The following is a 19,293-nucleotide window of genomic DNA, read 5'->3' as shown; positions in this document are numbered from 1 at the left end:
TTACAGAGCACTTTTTTTGTTTGGTAGATTTTGGGTTTTTTGGGCAGGGGGGAAAGGGGTTTGGGTTTTTTGCAAGAATTAGTTGTTGGCTCCCTAATAGAAGACAGCATCTGGTTCTGGTGAAGTCTTTGAGTGACCTGTTTGAATATCTTTCAGTTAACAATTTGGACGTTCTTTGAATTAACAACTTGTGTTTTGTTGTGGTTTTTTTCCCTCCCCCACCTTTTAATAGGACAAAAGGAGCAGCATACCGTCTGTCATCTTTCTGTGCGAACTCGAGGCAATTTGTCATTCTTCATAAATAAGCAAGTGAAGTGTGTGGTGGTTGGCTCGCTGGTGACCACACACCGAACGTTCAGAGGTCTGCTACTATTGAGCAGGAGTCCCCTGGCTAAACCCATCATAAATCCAAGTTACGATGACTTCTGTCCCAGACATTTGCCTATAGCTTCAGAAAGTGCTGTAAGTCCTGCAGCTAGAAGTAATAGTTAAGGATAACAGTGGGCATTTGGATCTCATGAGTTTTGCAAAACTGGTTTTGCATGCTGTTTTTTGAGATGACCAAGTGCAGACAAGTTTCAAAGGCACTTAGGCACTGTGCTTTTCAGAGTTGGTTGATTGGGTGGATAGAGAGGAGTCTGAATTTGCTCAGGTGTTTCTGCTGTATTGACGTAGATACTAGTAGTGCACTTGAAGCAGCTTTCAGGTTTTTTTTCCTTACTGGAGAGGTGCCTGTTCAGGAGATAAGGGATAGTATGGAAAAGGTAATGCAAAATAAAGGTGTGCAGAGTAAACGACACCTTCATTACAGCTTTTGAGTCGGGATTGGGTGTGCACCTAGAGCAAACCTAGAATCAAAAGCTTCCATGCCCTTCAAGTTTTTGAGTTGTAGCTAGAGGGGTGGGGGACGTTCTGAAAACATCTAAAATGAACATGGAATGTTTGATCAATGTTAAGTAATTCATTATGTTTTCCCCATCTGTTCTTTCAGGCATCAGATATGAACGAATACAATGAAGATCAAAAGAGAGCCATTGAGACAGCTTATGCCATGCTAAAGCAGCATCCAGGGCTTCCCAAGATCTGCCTCATCCACGGACCACCTGGAACAGGGAAATCAAAAACTATTGTTGGACTTCTGTCTCGTGTTTTGAGAGAAGTAAGTGAATGTGATGTGACTGTCATGTGCTGGTGTTTGGTTTCCCAATGGAAGTCAGTGATAGCTTAAACTAATGGAAGTGTAGTATTGGTAATTACTGGGGGTGTAGTTCATTAAGCTGCGTTAATTAAATCTGTACTGTATAGCATGTAAAGGTGGAAATAATACCTTTTGGGCACCTTGGAAAACTTGTAAAATCGAGAAAATATGCACAATCGGTAGTAGAAATGCTTGTTACATGAAAGACCCTTAATATTTTGATGTATTAAAGAATTTTATTTGCCCTGTCCCATTTAATGGTTTTCATACTAGCATTCAGTAGATTCATCAGGTGCGTAATTGTTGAAGGGAATTTATGCGAATAGTATTAATACATTTGACTTCTTACTCAATGTAAGTCATACCTTAAGAGGTGAATTTCAAGTGTGATAGTCCCCATACTCTGCATGCTGATTAACATGAGCATACAGTCTGGCTTTTAAATCACAAATTAAAACAATCTAACGAGCCTGTTTTGGTTTATTGTTAATTAATCTGCAGAACACTAGGAGTTTGAAAACAACTCAAAAAGCAAATTCCAAGATCAAGCCAAACCGTTTTCTAGTTTGTGCACCATCAAATGCTGCTGTTGATGAAGTCATGAAAAAGATCATCGTTGCGTTTAAGGAAAAATGCCAAAACAGACAGGAGCCTTTGGGTATGGTTTATTTTAAAATTCTGTTTGTGTTTAGTAAGACAAAACCTCAAGGAGCAACTGGAACAGTTGGTTACATATAATACTTACATGCTACTCTAAGCAGCTTTTTTCTCGTGCAGAACATGACTGGTACATCCTCATGTTGTTACTAGTTTTAATGTCCTTTTCTGAATGGTGTATTGTGTTTTTATTTAAATAAATTGCTCTTTGTCTTTATTTAGACACTGACCCTTTCCTCATAGTGTTAGTTTCAGTTCACCAGGTTTTAAGTACTCTTTAAAGATTTGAACACAAGACTATTACCTTGATTTTGAATAAAATGGGACTTCACTGATCATGCTAAAAATTTTGACGTGTCAGAGCCTCTCACTTTTTTTCTCCTCCTAGAGGAGTTTGTGACTAATAGAAAGTAGATGAATTCTGAACAAGGCATCTAGTCTGTGGTGGGGAAAAAAAAATCTGCATTGTAACCAAATGTTAATTTGGTATTGACTTAGCAGCTGGGTTACTTATGGTACTTTTTTTTTTTTTAGAGTTTGGAATTACTGTGGTGTTTTTTGTAGCTGTGTTTAGATAAGTACAATTAAATTGTTGCAAACCCCTGAAAAGCAGAAAAGGAAAAAGCCTTGTTTGATATCCATGATGTTTATTTTTTTTTCTCTCATACCAAAGTGCAGAGATGATGGGAGCAATCTAAAAGTATTTTGATTGATTTTGATTGATTTGATATTGATCTGATTTCGTACACAGGAAATTGTGGTGATATCAAATTAGTGCGACTTGGTGCTGAAAAGGCAATCAACAGTGAAGTCCGGGGATTTAGCCTGGATAAGCAAGTTGAACATAGAATGAGTAAGTAACATGCAAATCAGACTTTTCTTCAGTTGTCTTTAAGAGCTTGATGATGTTTTACACTTGGGACTATGTGTCCTTTAAGATGGAAGATTTGGTAAAAGATTTTTCTGCAATATTGCTTCGTAAGCATTGTTTTTCTCGGTGTTAATGGGAAAGTCTCAGCTTACGTATGGCCTCAAATCTAAGCAAAACCAAAGAATAAGCAAGATGACTTCTTGTTTTTTTTAAAAGAAATTATAATAAATGCATGTTAAAGCCATCATTTTTAAGCTATGCAGCATTTGAGAGCTACAGTTCCAACCAAGCCTCATTATCTTCATTTTAAAAGATAAGACCTCAATAGAAAAAGGGAAAAATGCAACCAAAAAATGAGCTTGTCCATTTGTTCTTAATAACTTAAGATGCATGACGGAGAGCAAGTGGTATTGTAACATAGTTTTTCTATTCCTCCTGTATGTTTTCCTTTGTTTCATTCTAGAACGAAAGCCAGCTGACTCTGACCAGGATATTCAGAAGAAAAAAGAGGCTCTGGATCAACGGCTGGACATGCTGTCTCGTCAGCGTGCCATGCACAGATGTGAGAAGAGGGAGGTAGTAAGATAATAGTATTTTTAATCCTGTTTGTGTATTTTGTATTCATAACTGAATCCAAAGAGTAAAGAACTCTTCCTTTTAATGCCACCTCTGAGCAGTAACTATCTCTTCACCTGCTTTTTCAACTAATGGAAATGTTGGTTAGCACCGCGAAAGGGAGCAAGGAACTTCAAAACATAGGGAATTTTTTTTGTCTGTTTATACTGGTATTTTAAGCAGGTCAATCATGCCACTTCTTGCTCCAGTGTTCAGTAGTCTTCACTTGGTTCTATCACCAGTGTAACCATACTTATAGAACTTAATGATTTAACTTGTGTACTTCAAAGCTGTGTTTAACTGGAAGTAGTAAGATACCTTGTAGTCTGAGATTTTGGGCTATGTCTTGCACTTGAAGTTTTCCATTTTTTTGTCTAAAAATTTGGCATTTGTGCTCAAATTACAGATTTCTGATGGTAAACTGCTTTCCCAGTTGCACAGAAATGTAAAGTTCAGTATTGTGTATGGAAAGTCTAAATATGTTGACTGTTTTCTAAGAAATTGATCAGTTTTTTCAGACAGGTTTGGTATTAAAAGACAGTCTGAACAAGTCTAAATGTTTAGGAAATGAATTACGGTACGGGAGGAAAAAAGGTATATGGGAAATCTGTGTTAATTATTCCTGACATTTATGTGGTTTCCCCTTCCCATCTAGAGTCAATTGTTAGATGATGAAATCGGCAGACTTTCAAAAGAGAGACAACAGCTTGCTTCTCAACTAAAGGAGGTAGGAATTTATCTTCAGGGCAGCTCTTTAATAAACCTCAGCTAATCTATATACTTGATATCTGTTAATTATGGTGGAGATTTGGTTTTGATGTGGCTGGGAGTATTTATAAAGTAGTAGGTAAATAGATAAAGATCATAAGCTGAGTTAGTTACGGACAGCCTGGTGTGAAATCCAGGTGTACTCTGGCTGCATACTGAGGGGAAAAAAAAAACCAAACACACCCCAGATGGGAATATTCACTGTTACATCTAATTTTAAATGAAGTGTGTATTTAGTAAAGAGGGTAATAGAAACGTGCATGTCCTCATGTTCTAGGATGTATCTTCACCACTTTCATGTCTCTTGCAATCCTACTGGGACTGAGATACTTTTAAATGTTTCTAAGTAAAGCAGCTGGAAGAATTTTTTGTGCGCATGGAAAGAGATAGGTTTGAGAGTGGAAATAGGCACTGATAGCAAAACCAGTAATTAAGGCTGAGTAGCACGAACCATGAGATGAATGAAGGTTCATCTTTAATACGTATATGCTGACTCTTAATGGTTGTGGAGGCTTGGAGTCACAACTGTGATGGCAAACTAAACTTTGCTCACAGTTACTGTGTCTAGATTGCATAGCTGTGGAGATAAAGCAATACTTCTTTCCAGTTTGCCACCTCAAAGGTGGTGTAATTTACAGTGAGAGTGACACTTTAGTTAAGCCAGCTTGTGACTTCCATTTGTAATAATGGAGATAGTTCTGTTGGGTTGATGCATTATGCATGATCTGTTTGGCAGTTAGAATTGTCCAGGCAGTTAGAAATTGCTCTAAGGTGGTTCAAGAAAACCAAAAGAGAAGAGGAAACATGGTGTCCTATTGTACCTGAAGGTTCGGGGGCACTCTCAGAAAGTACAGGCGGATATCATCTTGGAGTCCGACATCATCTGCTGCACACTGAGCACAAGTGGAGGAAGTCTGCTGGAATCCGCTCTTTGGCGGCAAGGACTTGATCCTTTCAGCTGTGTCATTGTGGATGAGGTCAGTAAAGCCATTTAGAACTACAGCATGTTCCACCTCTAAAGGTCTGCCTTGTTCTCTGCTTAAGCTACTTGTGGTTGTTTGGCTGCTGGTGTAATAAATTGTAGGTTGAGTGCCCCATCCCCACCTTTTAGTTGATAACCAGCCTGTCCTGCCACGTAGAGCCATAAGGAGAAAGAATAACTTTTAATTGCTTCTTTTTCTGACTTGTTTGGTGCTTTAATGGCAGACAGCTTTTACTTAAAAATCATGGCTAAAGTGTGGCTCTTGCTATAGAGGTTTCCAGACGGTTGGGTTATATTTGTATCTGTTTGGAGAGAGCTCTGTGTATTTAATAATAAAAGAAAAATCTGAAGTTTTTATTAGAGAAAAATAATTCTTTTTCTCTCTCTCTTTATGTTTGTTTTTTTGTTTGGTGTTTTTTTTTTTTTTAGAAGCCTTAAAAAGCATTTGTGTTATTCTGGCTCTGTGGAAATTTAACATACTTCCCTCCACTCCTTTGCTTACAACTTCTACTTTTTGTCCTGTTTGCATATACAAAAGGCAGGGCAGTCCTGTGAGGTTGAAACACTGATTCCACTGATCCATCGCTGTAATAAACTTGTCCTTGTTGGAGATCCCAGACAGCTCCCTCCTACTGTAAAATCAGTAGTAAGTGTTCAAACTGTATTTTTTCATGCTATAGTGGATATATAGTATAAGAACAGTATCTATAGAAAATATGATAAAAGGAAAAAAGATGCTTCAATGTCAGATCATGATGTGTATCAGATAATAACTTTTGCCCTGCCAAGTTTAGTCTCTATTATGTGGAGACCATACCCATACTGCCTTCAAACGTGTGAATAAAGCTAATGCAGATTTGTAAGTGCAACCTCCATAGACTTCCCTGGTATAGCTTGGAACTGATTTCATGCACCATTGAGAATAGCTATGGCAACACAAACTTCAGCACAACCTGGCAATTGGTTTGTGATGGACGTTGTGTTGCGTCAGGCTCTGTTATTAGGGAGGTGATCGTGCCCCTGTACTCGGTGCTGGTGAGGCTGCACCACAAATACTGTGTTCGGTTTTGGGCCCCTCACTACAAGAAGGACATGGAGGTGCTGGAGTGTGTCCAGAGAAGGGCGACGAAGCTGGTGAGGGGTCTGGAGCTTGTGCTTGTCTGATGAGGAGCGGCTGAGGGAACTGGTGGTGTTCAGTCTGGAGAAGAGGAGGCTGAGGGGAGACCTCATCGCTCTCTCCAACTATCTGAAAGGGGGTTGCAGAGAGGTGGGTGTTGGTCTCTTCTCCCAAGTGACTAGTGACAGGACAAGAGAAAACGGCCTCAAGTTGCACCAGGGGAGGTTCAGGCTGGATATTAGGAAAAATTTCTTTACTGAGAGGGTAAAGAGCACTGGAAGAGGCTGCCCAGGGAGGTGGTGGAGTCGCCATCACTGGAGGGCGTTCAAGGAACGTGTGGACGTGGCATTGCGGGACATGGTTTAATGGGCATGGTGGGGTTGGGTTGATGGTTGGACTTGATGATCTTACAGATCTTTTCCAACCTTAGTGATTCTGTGAGCTTCAGTCGGTGGCACATTCCTTAAGGAATGGAGGATGAAGACTATATGTTTGTATGGGGCCTTCCTTACCCTACAGAAATGTTCAAGGATAAACATATAGGAGCAGTTTCTTGTATCCAGTAGTAAGGAGGACTTTTTTTAAACATCTGATAAAGAAAGGAGGAAAACCAGACTGCCTTCTCTAGAAGGCTAAATTGTCTGGAGGCTCTGTGCTTGTTTAATGAGATCCCACCTGGAAGATCTTGCTTTTTGTTATTGTTGATGTTTTTAAAGTTTTGCTGTGTTGTGACTCACAAAGGAAAGTTGTCTTGCTGAAGACTACACTGACAAAAATTCAGATCTATGCAGGTGATCTCTACTGAAATAGTAAAACTAACACAAATAGAAAATTGAAGTGCAAGTAGTTGTCATTTTGTCAGCAACTTAGAAGTTTAAAAGAAAATACCAAATAGTTTTAAGTCCAGAAAGCAAATTCCTGTCGTTAATTTGGGACCTCGTACTCTAGAAGTCTATCTCATGTTTTCCCTCTGGCAGAAAGCCCAGGAATATGGCTACGATCAGTCCTTGATGGCACGCCTGCACAGACACCTGGAGCAGCAAGTGCAGAAGAATGTTTTACGAAGCCTGCCAGTTGTGCAGCTGACTGTGCAGTACAGGATGCACCCTGACATCTGCCTCTTCCCATCCAATTATGTTTATGGCAGGACTCTAAAGACTGACAAGTGAGTAGCTCCCTGTTCTCCTTTCTGAGCAGGCGGTATTTCAAAGAAGCCTTTTCGTATCAGCATATTCTTTTGAGTCTAAAAATTCTTGAGGTTGTGGGGAGGGGAAGATGCTTCATGGGAGAAAACTTGCATTCTATCTGTTGTTAATGCTGGCCGTGATACATAAGTTAACGAGATCACTTAAAATTGAGCATGCTTACTGCTTGGAGTTCATTTTCAGGCCTCAGTATATGCAGGTACCAGTGAAAATTAAGGACCTTGGGGGTGAAAAAAAGTGAAGTTGCTTGTATTTGATAATCATGGTGTAAATAAAATGAAGTGTCAGTTCTTAGAATTTCTATATGGTTACCTGGTGCTAAGAATGTTATTTACAGAGCAACAGAAGAGAACAGATGTTCTTCAGAGTGGCCATTCCAGCCCTACCTTATTTTTGATGTAGGAGACGGTCGTGAGGAGCGAGACAATGAGTAAGTCCTGCATTCTACTCTGCCAAATTTTAGATTTGCTGACAATTAATTAATTAATTAAGTAGCCAGAACTGCATTTTCAACTTGATTTGATTTAATTTTACAAAAAAGCAGGTGTTAAGTGGTTTTGGGGTTTTTTTAACCTGAAACTGGTTTTAATCCTGGTTTGACTATCTGCTAGATGCCAGTGAATGCCTACAATCTCTGCTAACTCTAGTAACAATTTCTGATTCCCGATTTATTTTTTTATCAGTGACTTTCCTTTCACAGCTGCATGCTGAGGTAATGCCAGAAGGTGGCAGGCTCAGTCCTCCCTTTTGCCTGTTCTGTAAAGAAAGCAAAGATATGTTTGTTAAGGGAATGCGAAGTGCAGACTTTCACTGCTAACACTTCTCATTGTTGCTAGCCCTTCATCAGGGCCTGCTCGCAAAGTTCGTTGAACCTCCATGTGAAGGAGGCTGCAAAAGTTCAAGGCAGGGGCTTTGACTCACAATCCCCCTACAGATTGGGCTGAAGTGTTGAATTGGAAAGAGCTGTCAAACATATTTCTGTAATGTTTCCATTCTGTCTTGTTCAGCTCTTTTAGTAATCCTCAGGAAGTGAAGCTGGTGATGGAATTAATTAGAACAATCAAAGAAAAAAGGAAGGATCTGGGTCTTCGTCGTATTGGAATAATTACGCCTTACAGTGCACAGAAAAAGAAAATTCAAGAACAACTGGACAGAGTGTTTAAGAATAACAGGTAAAGAAACCATGAGTGTTTCAAATGGGACTTGGCTTTTGCATGTTAGTCCTTTGAGTTTTTGCCATTATTTTAAGAGGATAAACAAACTTTTTTCTGTACTACTAAAATCTGTACTTAGTCATGCCTTTAAAGGGGACATGCAAGCCTTTTGCTTAAAACAGGCATGGCATCTTTGTACCATTTCTTAATTATTGTTTGTATACATGCTTTGATTATATTGCTGTTCTGAATAAAGCTGATTTAAAAGACAACCAAAAATTCCAAGCTACGTGGACCTGAACAGCTTTTCAACAATGATGCTGGCCTCAGAAAAGCAAATTGAACTTTCGGTTCATACACTAAATCTTTTCATACACTGAAGCAGAAATTTACCCTGGGTTATTTTGACAGCTGTTCATTAACGATCGTGTTCAGACTATTTGCATCAGTGTGTTGCTTAAAAATTCAACTAACATAATTTAACAGCTTGCAAATTCTTTCTTCAACAGCCCAGGAGAAGTGGACACAGTGGATGCGTTCCAGGGACGAGAGAAAGACTGCATCATAGTGACATGCGTCCGGGCAAACAGTACTAAAGGGTCAATTGGGTATGTTTCTCTTCAGTGAGTTGCAAATCCCATTTCCAATGACACTCTAGATATAGTCATTATATTTTTAATATGACCAGTAAGAAAGTTGTTAGATAACAAGGCACTACAGCCAGCAAATTAAAGGGTATCTTAATGCATGAATTAACATTACTGGTTTGAGATCTCTGAACAAAAAGGACATGGGAATGCTAAGTACTGCGCTCTGCATTGCATGCTGATGAATTTGCATGGCTGCCTTTGCCTGTCACTGTTTTGGTTTGGCAGGATTGGTCTTGAGAAGTTGGCTCTTTGCGTTTAGTACTGCAGCAGTTGTTTTTCTTGCGGCTTTTGATCTGTATTGTACCTTTCTGAATGCTGCTGTCTTAAAATGAAATCTGTTTTCTGTGGCTGTCGCTATCCTATCAATATATTGTTCTGTCTGTAAAAGTATTGTTAATGAGTTATATATGTTGCTAGGAATGTGATGCAGATGAGCTGGATCTTTGATTTGTAGATTAATGAACTTGTCTTTTGAGTTAGGAGGGGATTTGCAGGAAGTCTTGATTCAAGATCGCAGATTTGATAATTTTATATGAATTTCTCCTATCTGAAACAGAAGAAAATAGATACTGGCTGTGCTGTTTACCCCCAGGCTGCTACAGCAGTTGTTGACTTGTTTCTGTAACTTACTGGTCATTTTAGTTTAAAAAAATGGTAGTAGAAATATGCCTTCTTATAGTTCATTGGCTTTTAAGTTAAACTGTGGGAAGTCAGTTCTCATAAACAAAAATCTGTTTTCACATACCAGGTTTCACTAAGCTACTTATGTTTCTCTGATACTAATTTTCTAATGGCTAGATAAAGGGCTTTTAACTGTGCTGATTCATGCTACTTTGGGAAGAGAAGGAATCCAAATCCTATAGTAAACAACAATGATGTGTTTTTGAGATTTCTTAATCTAGTTGATTGGGTTTGGAAATTGAAGACAGATAGAACCTGCCAGTTCTTTTGGCTGACGCAGGACTTAACCTCTATCTGTTCTTTTGGAAGAAAACTTCCCAGCCTTATGTGTTGAAGGTTTAAATATTAAACCTTTGGCAGTGCAGTGCCTTAGAAGCTGTACATACTGATGACTTGGACATCCCTGTTTCAGGGTTAGGTGTCATTGGCAAGGTGTGATGGGAAAGTTTGCATCACCCTTACCTATGATCTTGTAGCTGAGCAAAGTGTTTTGGTCTCCAAGGTTGCTAGTCCAGCATTAAATTTACTCTGAGAGTAACTTGGAAAGGGAGGAGAAAACTCTCTAAGAAATGACAATGGATTTCTTTTTTTCACTTCCTGAGAAAATAATCTTGTCTTTCAGTTTTAAAAGCTGTTAGGAATATTTAGGAGTCTTTCAAGATCCCCTTTTTTTCCCCTAAGACCTAGAGAACGATTATATCTGTGCTGCTGGATCCATTCCTCCGATCAGCTTCCTGCCTCTCTGTTTTTTCCTGCAGTACCTAAATTTTCTGGGGTGACTCTGGGGCTTTCGCAGTCTTTACTGCAGGGGTTGTGAATTTGCTGAAGAGCAGGTCTCGGTGCCATGACCACAGTACCAGGCATTGATGTTGGAGCTGTTCAAACGAAGTTGTACAAAGACCTGACTTAGTATTGCAAACTTTGTTAGTATAGAATAAGCTGTGCATTTTGGGAGCTTTTTCATTAGAGAAAAAATTGTTGACATTAGTTTCACAAACCCTTCTTGGAGTTTTCGTAAATAAGCCCTAACAGAAATCAACCTTTAAGAATACACTAAGCATTTGTTTGTTTAGATTTCAGTAGCTTGGTTTGTGATCCCACAAAAACAGACTAGACAGTCTGATGCTTGCACTATGAAAATTTTCTTCTGCAAGAATATACTTTTCACTCTTGAAGCATGACAAAGCAAAAGTCTTCCTTCATGTGCTTCCAGTGCAGGTCACATTTAAAATAAAATATTTGTGTTCAGCGTTCACTATTTCAATAGAAAATTTTCCCATTAATCGTGCCAAATATTATTAATCTATTTCAGTTCAAGTCAAAAAGAAGCTTAAAGTCTTGATAGGTGAAGTGAGGTTGATGTCTTCTGTGCTTTGAGGAACACTTAAGGAAGCAGTGGTTGGCATTAAGAGGGGATTTGCTCTAAGAAGAGAAACGTCAACAGCAAGAGCTGGAAAGAACTGGAATACTCTGGAAGGAATCAGAGTGGTGAAAGAAAACACAATTCATGCAAAGCCCTTCATGTAAGGCAGGGCTGCTGCAGTGGGATCTGGGAATGGGTCATGAACGGCTGCCTTCTTTGTAACTGCTTCTGTTATCTTCCTTTCACTGAAATGGAATATTATCTCTTTCTCATAACACTTAAGCCTCGTTGAAGAACTAGTTTAGGAGCTTGGTTTTGTCTTGTCGCCTAGGTTTCTGGCAAGTCTTCAGCGTCTGAACGTTACAATTACTCGAGCCAGATTCAGCCTCTTCATCCTTGGAAGACTGAAAACGCTCATGGTAGGTACAGTGTTAATCAAATGATCTTCTGTGATCCACCCTTTTAGGTCAAGTCAGGGCTGGGGAAGTGAAAACCATCTTCAGACTGCTCCAGTCTATGAAAGGAGACCCTTTTCTAGTGTATTGTTAAATTAGTACAGTCCAGACCTCTGAAGGGTTCTCTTTGAAAGCTTTGGCTGTAACTGTTATAAAAGCTTTTAAAAAAAAAAAAAAAAAATCAGAAATCTGTTTTCCTTGCTTCCAAGAAGGAAAGTTAGAAATTACTCTCATAATATTTTTATTAGCTAAATTGTAACACAGTCCCTTAGAATTCAAGTGTGGGGACTGTGAAGAATCTCTCTACCGGTACGATAAAATGATGGCAGAGATACTTTTCTGCTTGATCCTTACTGTTGCTCCAGCTATTGCAGTTGTCACTGAATACTTGAGCAAGTACATGATTTAAAAAAAAAAAAAAAAAACACCCTAAAACATTCCCCTGATCTTCGTATTACTGTTTTTGACACTACTTTGTGTAGTCATGTAGTTTCTGGGGATACTTTTTGCTTGTACTCTTTGAAACAGGTGTTTCTGAAACAGAACTATGTATTTGGGGGACTGTAAAGGCCCTCTGAATGTGTAGGGAGTCTTCTTGAATAGACTTAATGTCTTACAGTGCTTATTTTTATTCTTTTTCCGAGGGTGGGGGGTGTTAGCTACACCACAAGAGGGCATTAAAGCCACGCTTCTGTTTCACTGTCTGTATGAGGGTACTCTTCTGGCCTTCATAAATACAGAAAATGTCATTTTAAGTAGTAGCTCACTGATGGTTGAAAGTACCTTCCCTGTGTTACAGCAGCCAGAGTGCCTATTGCTGTTTTGCAAGTGAAACGTAAGATTCTTCCATTCCAGAAGGAACATAACAGTGGTTTCCATGACAGTTGTGTCAGGTACCTTGATTAAAGAGGTTGTGCATCCTCTGACACCTCTGTCCATTTGTGTTGATTTCTTTCTGATAACTGTTTTCTTTTGTCGGGGGGGGTATCTTTTTTCTTTTTTTAAAGGACAATAAAGACTGGAATGAGTTGATTCAGGATGCTCAGAAAAGAGGTGCCATTATCAAGACATCAGAAAAAAGCTACAGGAAAGATGCTGTTAAGATTTTGAAGCTCAAGCCAACAGTACAGCCCCCAACCAAAGCAGGGACAAAGACATCTTCTCTGGTGCAGGCTTGTTCTTCCAGTAGCAAGAGGGGTGAGCTTGCAAATCCAAGAGAGGCCAGCAGCCCACGGGAACTCGCTGCTGGTGCTGGCCGTGCAGCGCCACAGGGAAGCAGAGGGCCCCAGCAGCCACAGGGGACTCAGGCTGCAGACTCCAGGAGAGGCAGTGCCTCCGCACCCGTGGAGGCTGCAGCGCTTCCTGCTGATCAAGAGAAACCGCGGGACCCAAGGCTGGCAAGTATGGCTAGTAGAACTGAAACAAAAGGGAAGGAGCAGGCCTCAAAAGACAGTAGTCGGTCAGCCCAGAGCAATCCAGGATCAACATCACAGCAAGGCCTCGATGTGTCCTCAGCCACCAGGGATGGGATTTCCAGAACAGAAACTTCTAAGAAGCCCCAGCAAACGATGGGACAACGCGACGTGCCTTCCGCGTCGCCTTATGCAGCTCGGCACAAGGGTGACTGGAGAGCTCCTGTATCGAAAAGCAGTTCAAAAGCCCACAGTGAAGGAGGTCAAAGTAACAGCAGTAAGTGGAACAAAGACTATCGTGTTTTAACGAGGAGAACATCAGAGGAATCGCCAGAGAACACAGAATCAAACAGTGCCAAGCGAAGAAAGACCTCTCACTGACTCTAGTATCAGCTCATTACTGAAAATCTATTCCCAGATTTCTGTCTAGCAAGGACTGTATTTTAAATTATTTAGTGCACCTGGAACTCCCTTATATTGATACCACTACTATCAGTAGATCATCTTGTTCCCATCCTGTCCCTAATTGTGAAGGGGACTTTATACCTGACTGTTGATAGCTTTGAGCTTTTGAAAAGAAAAGCTGGCTAGCTGCATTGCTTGGAAGAGCAATGAATTTTGTTGTCTAGGAAGTTAAGGTTGTAAATGTTTAACGATGTATATTTGTACAGTATACAAAATTATTTTAAGATTTAATTTGGCAAATATATAGCTTCTTGTTTCCTTGTGCAAATGTGAATTTCTTAGTGATGTAACTTTTTTATGAAGAACCAGAGCAAAGCAAAAAAAAAAGCAACCCCAAACAACAAACAAAACCTCCCCAAAATTGAAAAAACAGCCAGCCTTCTTTTTCCCTTTGCACTAGTAACTCTAATTTATTTGATAGGAAAGAGTGAATGTTGAAAATGTGGTAGCAGTGATTCTTCCTCATGCTCCACTAGTGCCTCAGGAAAGACTGAAGGCAGATGTACATTGATTGAATGGAGAGAATTCTACTTATTTTGTATATTTTATTGCCTGTTTTTATAGGAACAGAAGAGCTTTGGGTTATACAGATGTGCCTTGAGTTGTGCTCTCGCTGCTGCTTCATCAGTTGGAATCCTTTTCTTGTTGCAGTGGCAACACAAACTGCAAATTAAAGCCTACGAGGTCTGTGTGGTCCCAGTGAGTCCATGTGATGAATAATCAACAGCACTGTGGAATCTTAGTCTAAGGTCTAGTTAACACTTGCTGGTAATGACACTTGTGTTTCTCTGTATAGAGCTTTTGGAGAGCTACAGAGATAAAAAGGGCAAGCAGTTCATTCTAGGTGTTATTTCTGGATTCTTTCCACTGTGTTGATGAAGAATATATAACCAGTAAAATGGGGTGGGGGGAAAAAATTAACTATTTTTAAGAACCCTTCCTCATCATAACATTTCACAATAAAAGTGGAATTATTTCTGCTAACAATGCCTTTGGGTGACTGTGAAGTATCACTTGCTTTTTCTGGAGTATGTGTCTGTCTCAAGGAGGTGAAGAGCAACATTTCACGTGCGCAGAGTTTTGCATGGGGATAGTCTAGCACACTTCTGCCTGAGAATGCAGCACCTTGCTACGTAAATACAAGTTGGGTGTATTGTGAGTGGGCCAGGTTGCAATCTCCATGCATCTGTGTTTAAAATACCGCCTGCTATGAAGCAGGCAGTATCCTGCTGTCTCTTGCTAACTGACTTATGCTTAACCAATATAAGGGCAGTGGCTTTCCCTGAGCAAATGAGCGGCCAGACTTCTCTGGCCAGAATTTAGCCATAATCTTTAGTTATGTTTTCTATCCCAACACATTCATTGCAATGACTAGTGTTAGCTTTGTTCTTTTAACCCACTGCCAAAGAGGTTCAGTGAAATACGGGTGCCTTACCGTACAAAACATCAGGTAATGGGTCAAACTGCAATTGCCAGTAAAACTTACATCCTTCATGCATCCAAGCCCAGAGCAAACATGCTTTACTGGTACCAACTGCATTGTAGGTGTGTTGGGAAGCTTTTAGTTGCTGTCTGTGACTGTCCGCCTCATTGTGCTGCCTAGTACAGGGCATTTTAAGAGAATAGGGGAGAATCTTTGAGATGCCTGTGAAGGGAAATTGGCGTATGTGCATTGTTCAGCTTTAGTTATTCGTTATGTTGCAATCTTAATCGCTTCAGTGAACCCTGACCACCTCTTGTCAGCAGTATACGCTCTTCTAAAACTGCTGTGACTCTTCTTTGATGTTGTGTACCTTGTGTGAGAAGGAAGGCTGCTTGAATGAATCTGACTGTCACGAATTGGACGTTTCGGTCACTCCCACATCACCGAATCCATGCCCTGTGTGTTATCTCCCTTTATGTTAATAGGAATGTTTAAAAACACTGTCATCTTTCAAAGCTCTTGGCTCCTCTTGGCAGGGCTGTGCTGACCTGCCTGCTGGTTCTACTTAGCACATTAAAAAGGCTGCTATTCTGTGAACGGCTGTAGGATCCTATAGCTGTGGAAGCCATTTAGACTGTCTTGATGTAAATAAAGTGAACCTGGCAACTGTGTATGCGGAAATGCTTTTCTGGCCATTAAATACAATTTTGTCAAAAGAATGTTTCTCTGAAACTTTTCTTGTAGTTTTCTTTCTCCTTAATCTGCATTTCAGAATGTGTTCTTCTGAGAGCTATACTTACCACGTGCTGGAAGGAATTTGTTTTAACATTTCATTTTATTGTGTTTTATACACAGCACATAGGTCATGTACTTTGTAACGCCTGTGTTTTTCTATAAATCAGCTTTGAGGCGTCGTCAGTGGCTCAGACTTTTTTGCTTATTTAATACTAGATTTATCTGACTTAAGCTACCGCTGAAAGACTGACAACTTATTGCTGCCGTATCAGTGTGTCATTAATGGTGTATTCTTTAATAAAGCGATGTTTGGGCTGTTGCACTTAGAACACTTTTCCCTCCTTACGTATCACTCAGAGTAGGTTTGTAGTTTTAATTAACTTTTTTCCCCCCTCTCTTTTATACCTATAACGTGGAAAAACAAGCAAACTCCAGTCCAAAGCACACTTCTCACTGATTAAAATAAAATCTGCATTGGGGAACAAACAGATGAGGTACAATTTTTGTAACTTCTCTGCTGTTTCCATTGTGTGTTATAAAATAGTCTGAGTACTGATGGGCAGTCAGTGTTGGTAAGCAGTGAGTGTAGACTTTCTTTATTCGTTTAATGTGATCTCGGAACCAGTGACAGTCAGGAGGTTGTTCAGTGATTGTTCTTTTCTGCTCAGTGTTAAAGTCAGAAAAATCAGTAAAGAAACATACAACACAACTTCTATGTAAAACAGTTTAATTGGAGGTTGTGCCAAAAAACTTTGGAAGAAGCAGCATTTGGGTTTTTATGCAGAGGCTGCCATGCTTCCAAGCTTGGCAGCTTAATTCTCAGTGCAAAACCAGTTCCCTCTGGGGTACTATTAGTCTTTGATACCAGTAAGAAGGGAAAGTCTCTTGTAAGTGTTAGACTACAATTTGTTCAGTTTTGCCTTTTTTTTTTTTAATTCTTTGTACACAAAATAGGCTTTCCAGTAAAAGTGGAGTATAATTCTGGTCATTCCTTTTTCCTGTAAGGTTTACTGTAATTTTTTCCATGTCATTACTCCCAGTTACGGCGATGTGAGAACAAACCAGAGCCGTATGTATAATGATGATACCTAAACAGGTACTTGCCTAATAAGTTTTTCTTCTTACATATGTTTGATTGTACACGTGCTATGCTATGGAGTGCTGGCGTACGTAATGGTGACTTTATCAGTTGTACCTCTGGATGTCTGCTGACCATCCAGAGGAAAATCAGCCATTTGCCAGAGCATTAACCCACTCTGGGAAGCATAGCAGGGAGGGTGTTTGCTCCTCGGTGTGGTGTGGTTGCGGATGGGCCTGAGAAATGCTGAGAGCTGGTGGTGCCTCTGGGTTCTGAATGGTAGCCACGAGCGCTGTGCCACACTGCTCGGGGGGGATGAAAACGTCAGCCTCTCCTCCCAGTCCCTTATCTATGCTCAGCCTTCCAGTGCTGGTAGTACTGGTGGGGCAGTGAGTCTTTGCAGTGCTGTCTCCCAGATGAGCTAAGTGCAGTAACTAATTAGCAGCTGGGTCTAATGGATGGAGGCACAGGAGCTGGGAGAAGGAGTTGTGCAAGGCGTGCAGGCTGGCAAGGCACCTGGCCCCTTCCTAGTGCTAGTCTGTAAAATGGAAATTGCCCCCACCCCTGCTGTACTGATGCTAGGGAAGCAATGAGCCGCATGTGCTTCCAGAGCAAGAAAGAAGTTGTAGTGCCCAACTGTATTGATTGATGGTGAACAACATTCCCAGTGCCAGCTGAGGTACAAAAAATAACATGGAACCCCAGTGATTTCACAGTTGAGACTTCTTTTTTTTTTTTTTTTTTTTTTTTTTTTTCAGTTATTGAAGTGTGGTGGGATGCTGGTGTTTACTTTCACCTATAGAAGGGAGAGACCAAAGTAGCCAACGGCTGGAGCTGGGCTGCTCGTTCAGAGCCCAGCAGCTGTAGCAATACCAAGGATAAGCAGAACCACAGTCCTAAAAATGCAAGACGCTCTCTCTAGTCCGCATGAATAAATGATGGATGAAATGACTGCTGTATTGTAAATGGAATTTATAATGTTAATGATACAATACAGTCTCTTGCCACAGCGGGTCCTTTCCCAAGTCATATATAAGGTCTCCTTTCTTGTCTTTTTAAGATGCTTGGAAAGGAGCCCAATGCTTTATTCTTTAGTGCAGATAAATGTAAGCTAAGCAGCCTTGTACATCGAATATTGCTGACACAGGAGACCTTCCAGCCGTATGTACCTCTCTGCTAAGGCCTTGACTAATTTGCCACCAACTCCCCGGCAAACAGTGATAGAAATGAAAACGATGGTGGTTTGAGTGCATGTTACATTTGATATTGTGAAAATGTAGAAAACCTTGGTTTATAGCCTGACAGGCTACACTGCTGTGGCTGTCTAATTTTGTCACCGATTTCACTGTTGTATCAAGCAAGAACTCTGCTACAAAGAAATCCCACCAGTTTCCCCTTTATCTTAATCCCTGAAATAGCACAGAGCGGGTGTTGGGATGGAGCTTTTGGAGCCCAGTATTGTTGCTGGCCAGGAGACAAGGTAGTTACATGGTAAAAATGAGTAGTTTTAGGCTTTTCTTACACGTTTCACGCTGCAGTGAAACTTGTTACGACACCTGGAGAATCAAAATGACAAAGGAGCCTTTAAGACAGTCTGAAGCTCTCCTCTGCATCTCAAATCAGCATGCAATTTTTAGCTGGTTTCTGCGTGATAGTGGCCAAACTTCCAACTCCCTGCGAGAAGGGCTGAGAAGATGGCGATACAAAGCTCTTCAAAACCCAGCTCTGCTCTTATTTCTGAGCGAGACCACTCAGCTCCTCCTTCATACTTTGTTTTATTTACATGTGGGACTTTTCATGAAAGCCGATTATAGAACAGAATGGGTTGGTGAGACCGTTAATTTTATTACCACTATAGTGTGGTTCTCTCACTACTCCAGCCTCCGCAAGGCTCCTTACGAATCACTCTCGTAGATGAGATGTCTGCTTCCTCATCTTTAAAAAACACCAAATAACATACCTGGTAAGTGCCAATGGAATTTTTTCCCCTCTTCTTCTGTCTCCAGCTCCCAGGGGCTGAAGGCTTAACATTTTATCTGGCGAGTGAGCAAATAATGTATAAAGCCAGCCGGCTGTTGACTCCTCTGCAGCTGGGGCTGTGGTCTCAGCCCGGCTGAACGGTCTGGCACATCAGGCAGATTTTTGCTGCTTTTGGTTATTTAGATTTGTCAGTACTCTAAATAGTTAAAATCAGAGTAGAATTGGAGGTAAACAAGAAAAATCAAAAGCTCTACTGGTACTGTTTGAAGAGGTCACTTTTTTGCAGACAGAAGTGTAATGTTTTTCAAATGAATCAAATGCTGACTGCGTACCGGCGACAGGATACATGTGAAAACCTCTTGAAAGAGCGCAAGTGGCTTTTCTCGGAAAGAGAAGTACCTTTTGGTTAACCTTTCCACAAGTAAAGTATCAAGCTCATTGGACAACTTCTCGCATTTGGAAGCATTAACTGATGTACAAATGT

At 40.4% G+C, this 19,293-nt stretch overlaps 1 protein-coding gene across 1 annotated transcript in view; it reads left to right on the top strand.

The window, feature by feature from the left end:
- The window catches only part of SETX (senataxin), a 28,851-nt gene extending 14,639 nt beyond the window's left edge, over window positions 1-14,212 (top strand). The window contains exons 11-24 of the mRNA XM_059828690.1: window positions 233-462; window positions 992-1,159; window positions 1,700-1,856; window positions 2,607-2,708; window positions 3,190-3,302; window positions 3,997-4,068; window positions 4,937-5,086; window positions 5,630-5,737; window positions 7,186-7,373; window positions 7,751-7,843; window positions 8,421-8,585; window positions 9,077-9,175; window positions 11,593-11,680; window positions 12,724-14,212. Of these exons, the coding sequence (XP_059684673.1) occupies window positions 233-462; window positions 992-1,159; window positions 1,700-1,856; window positions 2,607-2,708; window positions 3,190-3,302; window positions 3,997-4,068; window positions 4,937-5,086; window positions 5,630-5,737; window positions 7,186-7,373; window positions 7,751-7,843; window positions 8,421-8,585; window positions 9,077-9,175; window positions 11,593-11,680; window positions 12,724-13,509 (2,519 nt within the window). The 3' untranslated portion in view covers window positions 13,510-14,212. The remainder of the gene's footprint in view (window positions 1-232; window positions 463-991; window positions 1,160-1,699; window positions 1,857-2,606; window positions 2,709-3,189; window positions 3,303-3,996; window positions 4,069-4,936; window positions 5,087-5,629; window positions 5,738-7,185; window positions 7,374-7,750; window positions 7,844-8,420; window positions 8,586-9,076; window positions 9,176-11,592; window positions 11,681-12,723) is intronic.
- Window positions 14,213-19,293: the final 5,081 nt, after the last annotated feature.

This window comes from Gavia stellata, chromosome 24 (assembly GCF_030936135.1).
Source record: "Gavia stellata isolate bGavSte3 chromosome 24, bGavSte3.hap2, whole genome shotgun sequence".
NCBI classification, from domain to species: Eukaryota; Metazoa; Chordata; class Aves; order Gaviiformes; family Gaviidae; genus Gavia; species Gavia stellata.
Note: the sequence above shows the minus strand (reverse complement) of the source record. Positions and strands in the feature narration are given on the sequence as shown.